Below are 12,995 nucleotides of genomic sequence, written 5' to 3' on the forward strand. Positions count from 1 at the left end.
TACAATATAGGATGAGGTACGTACTCAGTGACAACTTGGTCTTCCGATTTAATTCTGATAGAGAAATTGATATCTATGCTCACAATTCCATGTCAGTGTTTTAGTTGTACAATTTAGTTCATCTGTTCTTTTTTCATTACTCTAACAATAAAAATCTTGTGATTACTGTTTATGTTTGTTACAAAAACTAGAAACCTAAGATTAGAAAGGTCGGACCGTTAAGATCATTTGTAAAGTATAAAAATGAAAAACTAACCTCTTCCTGATCGGATTCCTTATCCCTGACATTCAATTCTGAAAGGTCAATTGCAAGATTGTCTTTTTCACTCTTCCACATGTCATCAGGCACTTCCTTTTTGTGTCCAACTGTGCTTAAGTCGGCTTTATCAGGCAACAAGGACATTCCCCGAGGGATTGGGGGAACAGGTTTTGTTCCATTCAGGCCTCTTCGGGAAGACGGAGACCGCACTAAAGTAGGTTTCAGCGGTATCGGAGAAGGTTTTTCCGGTGCATTTTCTCCTGCACAGAACAGAGACAGTTAACCGATTTCTAAGACAATGGTCAGCAAAAGAGCTATGCTACAGAGGAGAATGAAATACATTACTTCTGGCACAAAATACAAAGAACCTACCGAAGTATATTTGTGAACAAACTAAACAGAATACCTATACATAAAACCAAGAGACTGGTATTACTTTATCTACATGTCTAAAAATGATTTTTCCTTTCTATTCCCACCCAAAGAGCACTATTATTTGATGGCCACTGTAAAAGTTATTTTGTTTACACGCACACTGGAATATCATGAATACCTGAGCACCGACAAGCTACGGGGTCACTATTTATATAAATGGAGAAGTCATTACTAGCTCTGAGACCAGTTCACATGATATAAGGAAAAAAAGACACTTATAAATACTATTCCTGAGCTTTACCCCCTCCTGCTACTCATTTTTTTCTTCTATTTGTAAGGTGATCCATCATTAGAGAGCAAAATTTTAATATGACTTTTAAAAAAATCTACCACGACAATGTCAATGTAAAACTAACTCTTTTACACCCTCCCTGTTCCCCCCACCACACACATGTCCCCCAGTATTTATCACTATTATTTCTACCTGTGGGGTCAGAAAACTTTGGACCAAAGAGTTTTTTCTGAGGACTGGGTTTTGGCAATCCCTCAAAACTCTTCAGAGGCCAGGAATTTGAAAAATGAAGAGAATTATCACAAGACTTCTTTGGAGATCCAATGAGAGGGGATGTGTGCTTTGGACTGGTTCGAGGGGATGTGAGGGGATACGAAGGCAGAATGAAGGCTCCTTGATTGGTATTTGATAAAGTGCGTTCCGCTGGGCCACAGAATGTTTGTTGGGTCTTGCTGCAGAGATTTAAACTACCACATACTGTACAAGAGAGAGGAAAAAAAAACCAGCACGTCATTGAAGCTAATTCTTCCAAATAATCAAGATATTTAAATAGAGTTCTTTTCTACAAGGGATTTGAATATACCTGTAACACAACCCAGAAAGAAAAAGAAAAATATGATTACCCATAGAGTTATCATTCCTGGCTTACTGTTACTAAATACTATTACCAACAACAAAATCTCACAGCACCTTCATCAACATTCCACGCTCCTCTGAGTATGATAAAGTCCCTCTGATATACGGAGAAACTGATCCACAGAGAGTTTTAAGTCACTTGCAGTGACTTTGCAAACAGCAAATCGTTGTTGGATCCAAGATGGGACCACAGGAAAATTGCGTGTTTTAGAATACTACCTAATGATTGCTTCCGGAGAGTTTGGGCCAAAGGAAGTGGGGAGTGGGTGGAGCAACCCACCCTATGGCCAAAAATTTCAGTCAAAATGTCACAATGCAAAATTAAGTATTTTCAGAAAAATCCACTTGGGTCTTATAACTGGATTCAATTCGAACTGGCATTATCTGTTGGAATTCCCTAATTTAGGTCTGAAACAAACCTTTCCAATTTGGACATCACTGAAGACCGTTGCAGTGGCGATAAAGAGTCTGGAAAGGTCCAAAGGGAGAGAGTTGGGTCTGCCCAAGCCATAAAGAAAGCTACTCTCAGTAGACTGCTAAAACTCCCTGAAGGGATCAGTATGTCAGACAGCTTTCTGCACTTGGCCTTTTCACTAGATTCATTATAAAGATATTTTGAACTAATACGCTTCGGTTCAAAAAACAACAAGCCAAGTTTGAAGAGGGGAAAAAAATCTCTAAAATTCCCCTCGCTTTTCTACATCACTGCAAATTTTTGTATTGTGTTTTACTATCATCCTAAATATGCACCCTTTGGAATACTGTCTATAAATGAATACACTGCACTCGCATTCTGCAGCAAATGCTGAAATATACTGCTGCTATAACAGTCAAGACTATGTATCAAAGTTGAACTCCAGGTAAAAAGAAAAAAAAAACAAATCAACAGAAAACACGTTTAGGTGAAAACTGGATAAATTCAAACTGCCATTTAGTATTTCATACCTTTTTCTTGACCACTGCTATTTGCTCCTAAAAACTGCAAATCAGAATCCACACTGCTGCTTTTCCCACGAATCTGTGAAAATCCAACTTGCCCGCATTTTCCTAATACATACGTCTGGTGTGGTCCAGTGGTAACACCTTTTTAAAGAGGAAAGACAGTTTTATAAAAGCATCTGTCTCCAGGTTCACGAGTTATATAACAAACATCAAAAACCACTTTAAGCTAAGAATATTACCAAAAGAGTGATTTCTTTTTGCATTTTTGATACCTCTCAGAAATGAAAATGTGAGTTTTAAATCTGCTCTGAGGTAAGTCCAATGGTTCTGATTTAGAATATCCAAGCAATCTCACACTAAGCAAGCCCACAAATAAAGGCTGGCCTCAGATGAGATAAATGCTAAAGTTACTCCATTATTTGTTTTGATTAGTCTGCAGATCCTTTTATGTCTGTCTCCTCGTTTACAGTGTAAGGTCTCTGTGGGCAGGGAATGTGTCGCTTGCTTGTTTAGTACTTCTCGAGTGCTCAGTACAGCGCCCAAGTGGGAACTCAATAAATGCTATTACTACCGGAACACGAAAACCCACGGCTCAGAAATGTCAAACTCCATCCTGTGGGCTGCTTCCATTATCTAAACGTTCACATGCAGGCCACTCTCAAAAAGAAAAAAAGCCGCACGTGATCGAGGCATTATTGATAAAATAGTACGCAGCACGTTATTAGAATTAAAGGAGAGGAAATTGATGAATACATCACTTTTTTCATTTTTTGTAGACATAATGTTCAAAGATGTGGCATCCACTGGGATGAGGCAGTGGTACAAGATTGAGGGGGGAAAAGGAAGCAGTGGGAAAGGAGAGAAATGCAGACACAAGGAGGCAGGCAGAGAATCAATCGCTCAGTGGCAATACCGTGGGCACAGCGCTGCACTAAGCACTTGGGAGAGTACAATACCGAGTTGGCAGCCGGGTTTCCTGCCCACAATCTGGAGGGGGAGAGAAGACAACACCATCCACCCACACCGGCTCCTCCTCCTCCGGGGCCTCCGCTCCCCTAGATGACCCACTGACAGCCAGGTGAAGAAAGTCACGGAGGGCTCCGTCCCTCTGCCGGCAGCCTGGCTCCTTACTCCCAGGGCTACCGCCACCCGGCTTGGAAGTGGGCAAGGACTCCCATCAGGGCGCCTTCCTGGCAATTCCAAGGGGAGCTTCTCTGGCAGCACGGTCAGAGCCACCGTCAGACTCACTGCAAAGTACGGGGCTGACCCCTTGCCAACCGTGGAGGTGAGCTTCCTCGGAATACTCACGCTGGGTCCGGAAGTAGTGTGGCCTAGTGAACGGTGGTGGAAGCCTGGGAGTCAGACAGACCGGGGCTCTAATCCTGATCCCCTCCACTTATCTGCTGCGTGACCCTGGGCAAGTCACCGAACTTCTCTGGGCGTCACTGTAAAACGGGGTTTACGACTGTGAGCCCTACGTGGGACAGGGGCTGTGTCCAACCCGATTAGCTTGCATCTATCCCAGCATTTAGTACAGTGCCTTAGAAAACGCTTAACAAATACCACTGAAAAAAACACACTCAAAACGCTCTGCCTGACAAGTCTAAAGGCTTAGGGGACGAATGGGGACAGGGAGCGCACGGCACCCATCACACTGAACAAAGTTCAAAAAGGTTTACGACTGACAAAAACCTGAACTCGAAGTCTCAGTCGACAAGAAAATGAAGCGTAAAGCGACACATGGTGTGAAAAATTATTTTTACCTATCTTTAATTTGGTTAGTAGTTCTAAATACAAATTACAATAACTACAGTAAATTCACCGTTGAAGAAGTTATTTCTCTTTGCTCTCCTCACAGACTGCCCTCACTTTCTGCTTGGAGGAAAAATCCCAGTGAGATGAAAAAAAAAAAACCGTGGGCTCCGTTTGGCAACCCTGGGTCTGACTGGAGGAGAATACCCTGACTGACGGAGTGTGGCCGAGCGCAGCAGATGAGGAGGGAGAAGGACGTTTCACAGCGAATGCTAGCCTTGCTCCGACAGGGCTGATGGCAGCCAGAGGAATTAGGAAGCCCGCACGGTTCTCCGTCAGGACCCGGAGGAAAAGCCCCAAGAGGCTGCCTGGGGGAACCGGACGATCCTGGAAGTTGGCTGCCCACTGGGATGAAACATCGAGGGACTTCCAATATTCCCAACCACAGTCGCTAGGGTGATGCTTGCAGAAAGCTTGGGGGGTGGGGGTGGGGAGGGAGATGACGACACGCAGAGAGAGACAGAGAGAGAGACACACAGAGACAGTGCCTTCCCAGCAGAGCTCTCTCTGAGAGATATAGAGAGAACAGAGCCGGGACACTCTGGCCCCTTAATGGGCAGGGGTAACCCTAGACAGGATGGGTGCTTCAGGGACAAGGGATTCCCCGCTTCCACAAAATGGTGCCAGGAAAGAACGGCCGCCCACAGAGACCGACGTGGCTCTCCAATTGAACTGCTAACAAAGCCAAGCCAGAGCTGCCTGGCTCCCTGAACGGAAAAGCCAAACACACTAAATGAAAGGCTTGAATCGTGCTAGAACAAAGTGTTCCATCTCTACTCCCCAAAGAGTGGATCAGAGGAATTGGTAACCAAGGCAAAGTGAGGAGAGGGAGAGAGAGAGAGTCACTGAGTGAATGTGCATGAAGCCTGCACTTCCTGAAAGAGGTTCCCACTAACTCTATGAGCCACATGGTAGGACAAGGACTTTAATCTGATTATCTTGTTTCTACCCCAGTGCTTAGAACAGGGCGTGTCACGTAGCATTTACCAAATGCCATTATTATTACTCTTTTGTTATTGTACTCCTATGTAAGCCCATCAATGGTCAGGGATTGTCGCTATCTATTGCCAAATTGTACATTCCAAGGGCTTAGTACAGTGTTCTGCACACAGTAAGCGCTCAATAAATACTACTGAATGAACCAATCTACAACAGGGAGGTGTTGGGGATTGCTGCTATCCGGAGTACTTCGACCTCCAAAAAGACCCTCTGATAAAAATCAGTCAAGGCTACTAAAACATGAACTGCAAATCTTTTTAAAATTGGGGGGGGAAAAAATGATAAAGGGAATAAACTATGGATAATGAGTGGGATGGATATTCTCTCAGTACCACATCATCGGTCCAGGGACTGACAGACGCATTACGGGATGAGAGATATATTATTTCATTTCACTCAAGGCAAGCCCACAAGTCTTTTAAGTAGTCCGTTGCCTTTCGGGGACATTTTGGCTTGTGGTTTTGCCTGCTCCCGCCGTTCCCTCGGGGGGCCGGCAGCTGCAGTCCCGTTCCCTCCGGGGCCGTGGCCCACAGCCCCAACCGCGCGTCCCCTCCCGACCCCTCCCCAATCCCCGCCGCTGCCGCGGCCCAAAAAGCCTGCCCGGCCATGAGCTCTGGAATAAGCTTCCTTGTGCTTCCACCATTGATTCTACTTGCAGCCGCCTTGGGGGTGGCATTCGAGGGCATCTGCGCCTTCACCTGGTTCGTAGGGATGTCACCCAACAGGCCCTCGTGCATACGGAGACCACCATCCTAGACGGTTTGCTCCCTAACTGCGGTCTTACTTACCGGCACTGACGGCGGTAGGATCTGGGCTAAAATCCAGACTATTCTGAAATATACCCCTTGAAACTCTTTTTCTGCTAAAGCATAAATCTTCACTGACTGGCATTCCTAGAGAGGATCTTAATTTTGGAGATGGGGTGATGTCATTTGCTGAAAACTATTAAAAAAAAAAAAAAAGAGAGAGAGAATCATTTAAAGAGCATATTGTTTTTGTGTCAATAGCTAAAAGAGCCGGAGCTCATTCTTGCCCGGTAAGAGGAAGACCAAAGTAGAAAATGCATAAACGCAGCATAACGACAAACTAATTCTGGGCATAACGTGATCATTTTCCCTCGACCGGCCACGGTCGCTAGCGGACGGACACTTCCTGGATACTTTAAAGGTTGCCCTGATTCCAACCCCCGGCCCTGTCTTCTCTTCCTACTGTACAATTTCTGGTGTAAAGAACCTGAAGAGAAAAATAAATGACAAGAAAAAGCTTTATGAAAACAGTCCTAGGGAACTGTCCAATGGTCAACAACCCAAAATGACCTAAAAGAATTAGAAAAGTCTATACAATATTTAGAGAGTCAATCACGAAGGGTGAACCGGGCGAGGAAAAACTACAGAACATTTCATCTTTCCGCTGGGTGGAAGATCATTTCTTAACAAATACTGAATTCAAACCATGTGCGTTGGGGAGATTATGTGATCCGGGGGTCTTCCTAAGGGAAATGCTGAAGTATTTCAAGATTGTTCACAATTAGCAGACTCACATATTAACATTCTTCCTAGTCGGTGAAGTGTTAGTTAAGCATTAAAAAAAAAATCATTTGCTACTAAATGACCTTGATTTGAAGGAGACCTTTCTCTTTAACAACTTTAAAAGCAACTTCAATATCTTGCTGTGGGGCCTGGCACTGCAAAGATCTTGAAATAATCTCTCAAATTCTTCTGCTACCTTTTTGTCCACCTACCGGGAATGGGAAATGGAGGAAACTTACGGGGACTGACTTGTGACAATCGGGGAGGCTATTAAGAAAGGGGAGAGCAGGACAAGCCAGGGGCAAGCAAGGAAGGGAGCGAAGGAAGGAAGAATGGGATAGTGATTTCCGCTAATCTGTCTTTTTTGTTCACATTTACTATGCTTTCCTAGTCCTTGTAGGGAGGGGCTCAGAGAGGAGGAACTTTCCCCATCATTTATTACTACCAGTAAGTCCATTACATACCTATACTATGCACACTCACACTCTGGTATAGTTTATCAATTTTATCTGCTCTCTGCCCCAGTTTATTCCAAATTTCTTGGGGACAGACAGCGTGTCTTCTATTATGGTCCCCAAGCATCTAATACAGTGCTTTGCCCTCAGTACAGGCTCAGTCTTGTGAACACTGACACTGCGATGATGCTACTTGTGTGTTCTACACACAACACAGCCAAAATCCGTTGGCTCCTAAGTACTGCTGATTGACTGCTTCCTAATTTTAACTTATCTGGGAAATGACTCATTTAGTGGACCTGCAATGGCGAAGAAAAACCAAACCAATGATTAAAGACATGCACTACGCTCACGGACGATATCTTTTTTCTTGAACCTTCCGACTGACAACATCCAGCTCGGTTGGGATATCGGATTTTTTTTAAAAAAGGAAAAGAAACTAAATGAAACAATCGCATCTTGACATCTCATATTCATCGCCCTTGGCCAGGAAGTCCTTGATTCTGGAGGGCAGATTCCTACTCTGTGAATACACTTTTCCCTGGGAACTGGATCTCCTTCTACGGCCCCATCTACGTTTGTGAAGAACTGGGTGTCCAGCTTCATTTTCTTCAGCTTAAATGATAATAATAGACGCTTCTATACTCTCCTCCTTTAAATGGACCGGAAGCAGAAGCAGGATGGTAAGTGGTGAAGGAGAAGGGGGGCGGGGGAGAGGAGGGGAGTGAGAACTGAAGGAGGGTAAGTGGGAGAGTGGAGGTGGGAGGATGAGGAGCAGAGGAAGGTAAAGGGCGGGAGCGGGAGAGCGGGTAAGCCCGAGCGTCTCCAGGACACACTTTACTGGACCGAGGGGAAGAAAGACATGGGGGCGGTGCAGGGGAGTGCAGAAGGAGGAGACGTTCACACAGAAACTTCAATCAAATTTATGGAGTGCTTATTATGGGCAGATCATTGTGCTAAGCGCTTGGGGGAGTACAGTACAACAGAACTAGCAGGCACAGTCCCTGTCCCGTAAGGGGCAATCAACCATATTTATCGAGCCTTATAGTCTAGAGATCAAGGAACGGTGAGTGGGTTGGCGTTCGAGGAGCGGAATGAGCCTGTCTCCAAAGCACACCCGACACCTTCCTACCGCAACTGCCAGTCAACGGTCTTCACTGTGCACCTGCGGTACTTACGGCACCATCCTTGGGGGTTTGGAGAGAACAACTAAAACTGCATATCGGGATCCCTGCCTTCAAGAAGCTTGTGGGGGAGACAGACCCCCTAAATAAGTCGGTGACGGGAGGAAGCGATCAACCGAGTAAAAAGAGATGCGCTCAACTGCCGCGGGACCGGGTGAACGAACACCCGAGGGCTTGGTGGCGTGGAAAGGCTGAAGCGGCAGGAGGCTTCTGGCCACAAGATGTTGCCTAGAAGGTTATGACGCGGTCACCCTGCGTGCATTTCCTCCACATCAAAAACCCGCAGGGAACGGCAGGAAGAAGTTTCGCTCAATTAAAACGAAAAGTTCAAACCACCCACAAATGAAACACAGCACAGCTGATGGAGATTTTAGTTTCAGAGCAATATTAGGCATCAATTTGAGCTGGGGGGCGGGGGGGTGGACCTCAAAACACCCACGCTATTTACAGTGAGAAAAACTGAGTTGGAAGTTAGAGGCGATTCATCCTCCAATCCAACAAAAAAAGGGCGGGGGCGGGGGGGAGAAAAGGCACAGAGCGTTACTCTCATCGTGGGCAGGGAAAGTGTCTGTTTAATTGTTCTATTGTACTCTCCCAAGTGCTTAGTATGGTGGGCTGTACACGGTAAGCGCTGAATAAACACGAATGACCAACTGACAAACTTAATGATAGCAGCAATAATAATGGCGTTTGTGAAGCGCTTACTAAGTGCCAGGCACCGTTCTAAGCGCCGGGGTAGCTACGAGTTAATCGGGTCAGACACGGTTCCCCGTCCCACAGTAAGGCTCACGGTCTTAATCCCCGTTTTACAGAGGAGGGAACTGAGGCACAGAGAAGCTAAATGACTTGCCCGAGGTCACGCAGCAGACAAGGGGCAGAGCTGGGACGCCTCGTGAGGAGGACCACTCGGAAATACAGAGCGGTCGGCCAGCTCATCGACGGCATCTGGTTAAGGACTCGGTACAGTGCTCTGCACGTAGTAAGCGCTCAATAGATACCGCTGATGATGACGATGAGGTATTCGGGGAGCTTCTAACTGGAACCATGTGGACGGGGAACCCGTCTTCCAACTCTGTTATAATGAACTCTCCACGATGCCTAGAACACCGCTCTGCACACGGCCAACGGTCAGTAAATGAATAGGACTGATCCACCGTTAATTCCTCTGCCATAACAGGGTCGAACCACCTCGGCAAAGGGATGGCTGGAAAGTTGGCCTGCTCTCTTCACTAGGGTAAAGTTTAAGTCTCTGTTACCGTAGTTTTCGTAAGCAGTAAATACAGGTCCATCAACCGGCGCACAGGCTGCGGTCATCTTCAACTTCCCAGGGCGGGGATCTCGGCCCTGGAACGTTGTGAACGGGGAACTCGCAACTCCATCCACTCTGTTGCCCTGCGCTCTTCTCAAGCGCTTAGCACAGCGCCCCGCACACGGTAAGCGCCCGATAAATACCACCGATGGATTGTTCCAGGTTCTAAGCACACCATCATCGGGGACGTCCCCCTCGGCAGCATAAGATCACGGATCACGTGAACTCGCTGGGCGGAAAGATCCGCCCCACGTTACGAGGGGAGTCAGTGAGCTAACCCGGCAGCCGCAGGATTCCCAGGCAGGTGGAGCAGGGCGGTGCCGTTCCACCGTGGGCCCCCTCGAATATGGACTAGCGCAAAGCAATCTGCGTCATCCGTGGGTGCGAATTTAGAGTCGGGCTGTTTCGCTTTGTTTGGTTTTTTTTTTTTGTTTTTTTTTTTTTTTTAAGAGTCCCACCGCTGACCGACCGAATTTCGATTTCTACTGAAAGATTCCCCTCGTCTGGGCGAGCCCCCGGGGGGTGGAAAGGGGCGCGGCACCAAGAGGCCGGGCTCGGGGGCGAGAGGGCGTGGGTCCCGGACCCGGGCTGCGCCGCTCGCCTGCCGTGCGACCCGGGGCGAGCCGCTTCACTTCTCCGGGCCTCGCTCACCTCGCCCGTAAAACGGGGATCGAGCCCGGGAGTCCCGCGCGGGCGGGCCGACCCCATCCCCCCGCCCCGCCCCGGGTGGACTCGGGCGCCCGGGAAGGGCGCTTCGGCGGGCACCGGGGAGAGGGCGCGGCGACTCCCCCGCGCCGGCCCGGGGCCGGAGGCGAGGCAGGCGTACCTGGTCCGGCTCCTCGGGGCGGGCCGGCCGGCTTCCCCCGCCGATCCCGAGAGGGTCCGCCTCCCAGGGGAACCGGTTCTTCCCCTTGCCGGCGCTGAAGACCCTGCGCGGGCCGAAGGTCCGGCGCTCGGCGCGGGACGCGGGGCGGCCGGAGCCGGAGCCGGGCGGGGCATCGCCGGAACAGTCCCCGAAGCGGCTGTGGGCGCTCCGCGTCCTGCTCCCCGCCGGGAGCCGGGCGGCGTCCCGCTCCCCGCCGGGGAGGCGGGCGGCCCCGGCCCGGGCCGAGGAGGGCCCGGGGCCGGCGCGCTCCGCAGCCCCCTCCCCGGTCAGCCCGGGCAGGGTGCCGCCGGCCGGCCGGGCCCGCTGGGCCCCGGGGGCCGCGTCGCCGTCGCCCCCCGCGGCCCCGAGGAGGGCGTCGGCCCGGCCGGGGCCGGCGGAGGAGGCCAGGACGGCGAAGGCCTCCAGGGCGGCCCGGCGCACCCGGCCCTTGCCGTCCGCCAGGGCCGGGGCCAGCCCGGAGGCCAGGGCGGGGAGGTCGAAGGCCTCGGCGGGGTAGGCGAGCAGGGCGCGGACGCAGACGTTGACCACCTCCTCGCGGGCCCGGGAGTGCCGGTGGCCCAGCCGGGCCAGCAGCGCGGCGAGCACGGGCCGCGGCCCCGCCGCCTCCATCAGCCGGCCGAAGATCCTCAGGTACTCGCGCTTGACGACCGGCTTGTTGTCGGGCAGCACCTTGGCGGCCGCGGCCACCACGGGCCCCAGCAGGGGCGACACCCGCTCCCCGAGCCGCTCCACCAGCAGGCCCAGGGCCTGCAGGGCGCCGAGGACCACCTGGAAGTTGGAGTCGTCCAGCAGGCCGGACAGCAGCTCGACCAGGGCGGCGGGCCCGGCCGGGGGCGTCGAGCCGGGCTCCCAGCCGCCCAGCGCCCGCTTCAGCTCCTCCACGGCCCGGGTGCGGTCGCGGTAGTCGTGGCGGTCCAGCAGGCGGTCATGCAGCTCCGCGGGGATGACGCCGAAGCCCGGCGGCGGCGGCCCGGGGGGCCCGGGGGGCCCGGGGGGCGCCGAGCCCGCGGCCGGGGGGTCCCGGGCGTCCAGCCGGCGGTCGTAGCGCCTCCGCAGAGCGGGCGGCAGGCGGGCCAGGCAGGCGGCGAACCTCTCGGGCCCCAGGCGCTCCTCCACGCGCAGGAGGGCGTCGAAGGCCGCCTCGGCCGCCTCCCGCTCCGCCGGCTCGGGCTCCCGCTCCCGCTCCGGCTCCGGCTCCGGCTCGGGCAGGGTCCGGGCGAGCGCCAGGGTGAGGCGGGCGAGGGGCAGGCGTGGCGGGGGTCCGGGGCGGCTCGGGGGCAGCAGGCCGGGCAGCAGGCGGGCGGCGGCGGCGCGGAGGCGGGGGTCGGGGCTGCCCAGGCCCCTGCGGCTCAGCGCCCTCAGCACCTGCCCGGGCCGGCGGCGCAGGCGGCGGTGCAGCACGTGGAGCGCGGCGGCCCGCAGGGCGGGGTCCTCCTCGGCCAGGGCCAGCACCAGCGGGGGCAGCAGGGCCAGGCGCCAGGCCGCGTCCCCGGCCCCGGCCCCGGCCCCGGCCCCGGCCCCGGTCGCCGCCGCCGCCAGCAGGCGCAGGCACAGCCGCTTCTCCCGCCGCCCGCCTTCGCCCAGCGCCCGCGACAGCGCCCGGCCCAGCGCCCGACACCGGGCGGGAGCCTCCGCGCCCCGGCCCAGCACCGCCCGCAGCGCCTCGCACGGCTCGGCCGCGCCGCCCACCAGGAGCTGCAGCAGCCGGGACTCCTCCTCCTCCTCCTCCTCCTCTTCTTCTTCTTCTTCCTCGTCGTCGTCGTCGTCCGGCCCGGCGAAGGGCTCCCGCTCGGGGCTGCGACGCGCCGGACCCGGGGGGCTGGAGGGACCGGACGGTCCCGGGCAACCGGGGCCCTTGTCCGCCGTCATGGCCCCGGCCGGCCCGCTGCCATCAGGGGCTGAGGCGGAGGGCCGGCTGGCGGTCCGGGGCCGGAGGGCGCTGGGGGGAGGGGGAGGAGGAGGAGGAGGAGGAGGAGGAGGCGGAGGCGGCGGCAGCAGCGCGGGGGGCGCAGCCGCCATGGAGGCTGCCCGGGAGCGCGACGAGAAGCGGCAGCGGCAGGAGGACGACGAGGGGGCGGCGGCCGAGGCTGAGGGGAAACATCGCCGTCTCCCGGGGATGCGGCAGCCCGGGCCTCTCTCTCTCTCTCTCTCTCTCTCTGGTTCTGTGAGGAAAACGAGAGGGCCTTAGGGCGGGATGCCCCGGCCCCGGCCGCCCGTCTGGCGGCGGCGAGCCCTCCCTCCCTCCCTCCGCAAAATGGCCGCCGCCGCCGCCGCCGCCGCCGCGGCCGGGCGTAACCAGGAGCCCCACGTGACCCAA

The 12,995-nt window shown here is 53.4% G+C and overlaps 1 protein-coding gene across 2 annotated transcripts in view; it reads right to left on the minus strand.

Moving 5' to 3' along the window:
- Positions 1–12,913, minus strand: part of TOGARAM1 (TOG array regulator of axonemal microtubules 1) — a 37,181-nt gene extending 24,268 nt beyond the window's left edge. The window contains exons 1-5 of one of the 2 annotated variants that reach the window (XM_029078812.2): positions 10,619–12,913; positions 6,104–6,257; positions 2,508–2,645; positions 1,119–1,403; positions 257–519 (exon numbers count right to left, since the gene is read on the minus strand). In XM_029078812.2, the coding sequence (XP_028934645.2) occupies positions 257–519; positions 1,119–1,403; positions 2,508–2,645; positions 6,104–6,257; positions 10,619–12,697 (2,919 nt within the window). In that variant the 5' untranslated portion in view covers positions 12,698–12,913. The remainder of the gene's footprint in view (positions 1–256; positions 520–1,118; positions 1,404–2,507; positions 2,646–6,103; positions 6,258–10,618) is intronic. The other variant, XM_029078811.2, reaches the window with a different exon arrangement.
- Positions 12,914–12,995: the final 82 nt, after the last annotated feature.

The sequence above is a fragment of the Ornithorhynchus anatinus genome, chromosome 14 (genome assembly GCF_004115215.2).
Source record: "Ornithorhynchus anatinus isolate Pmale09 chromosome 14, mOrnAna1.pri.v4, whole genome shotgun sequence".
Lineage (NCBI taxonomy): Eukaryota > Metazoa > Chordata > Mammalia > Monotremata > Ornithorhynchidae > Ornithorhynchus > Ornithorhynchus anatinus.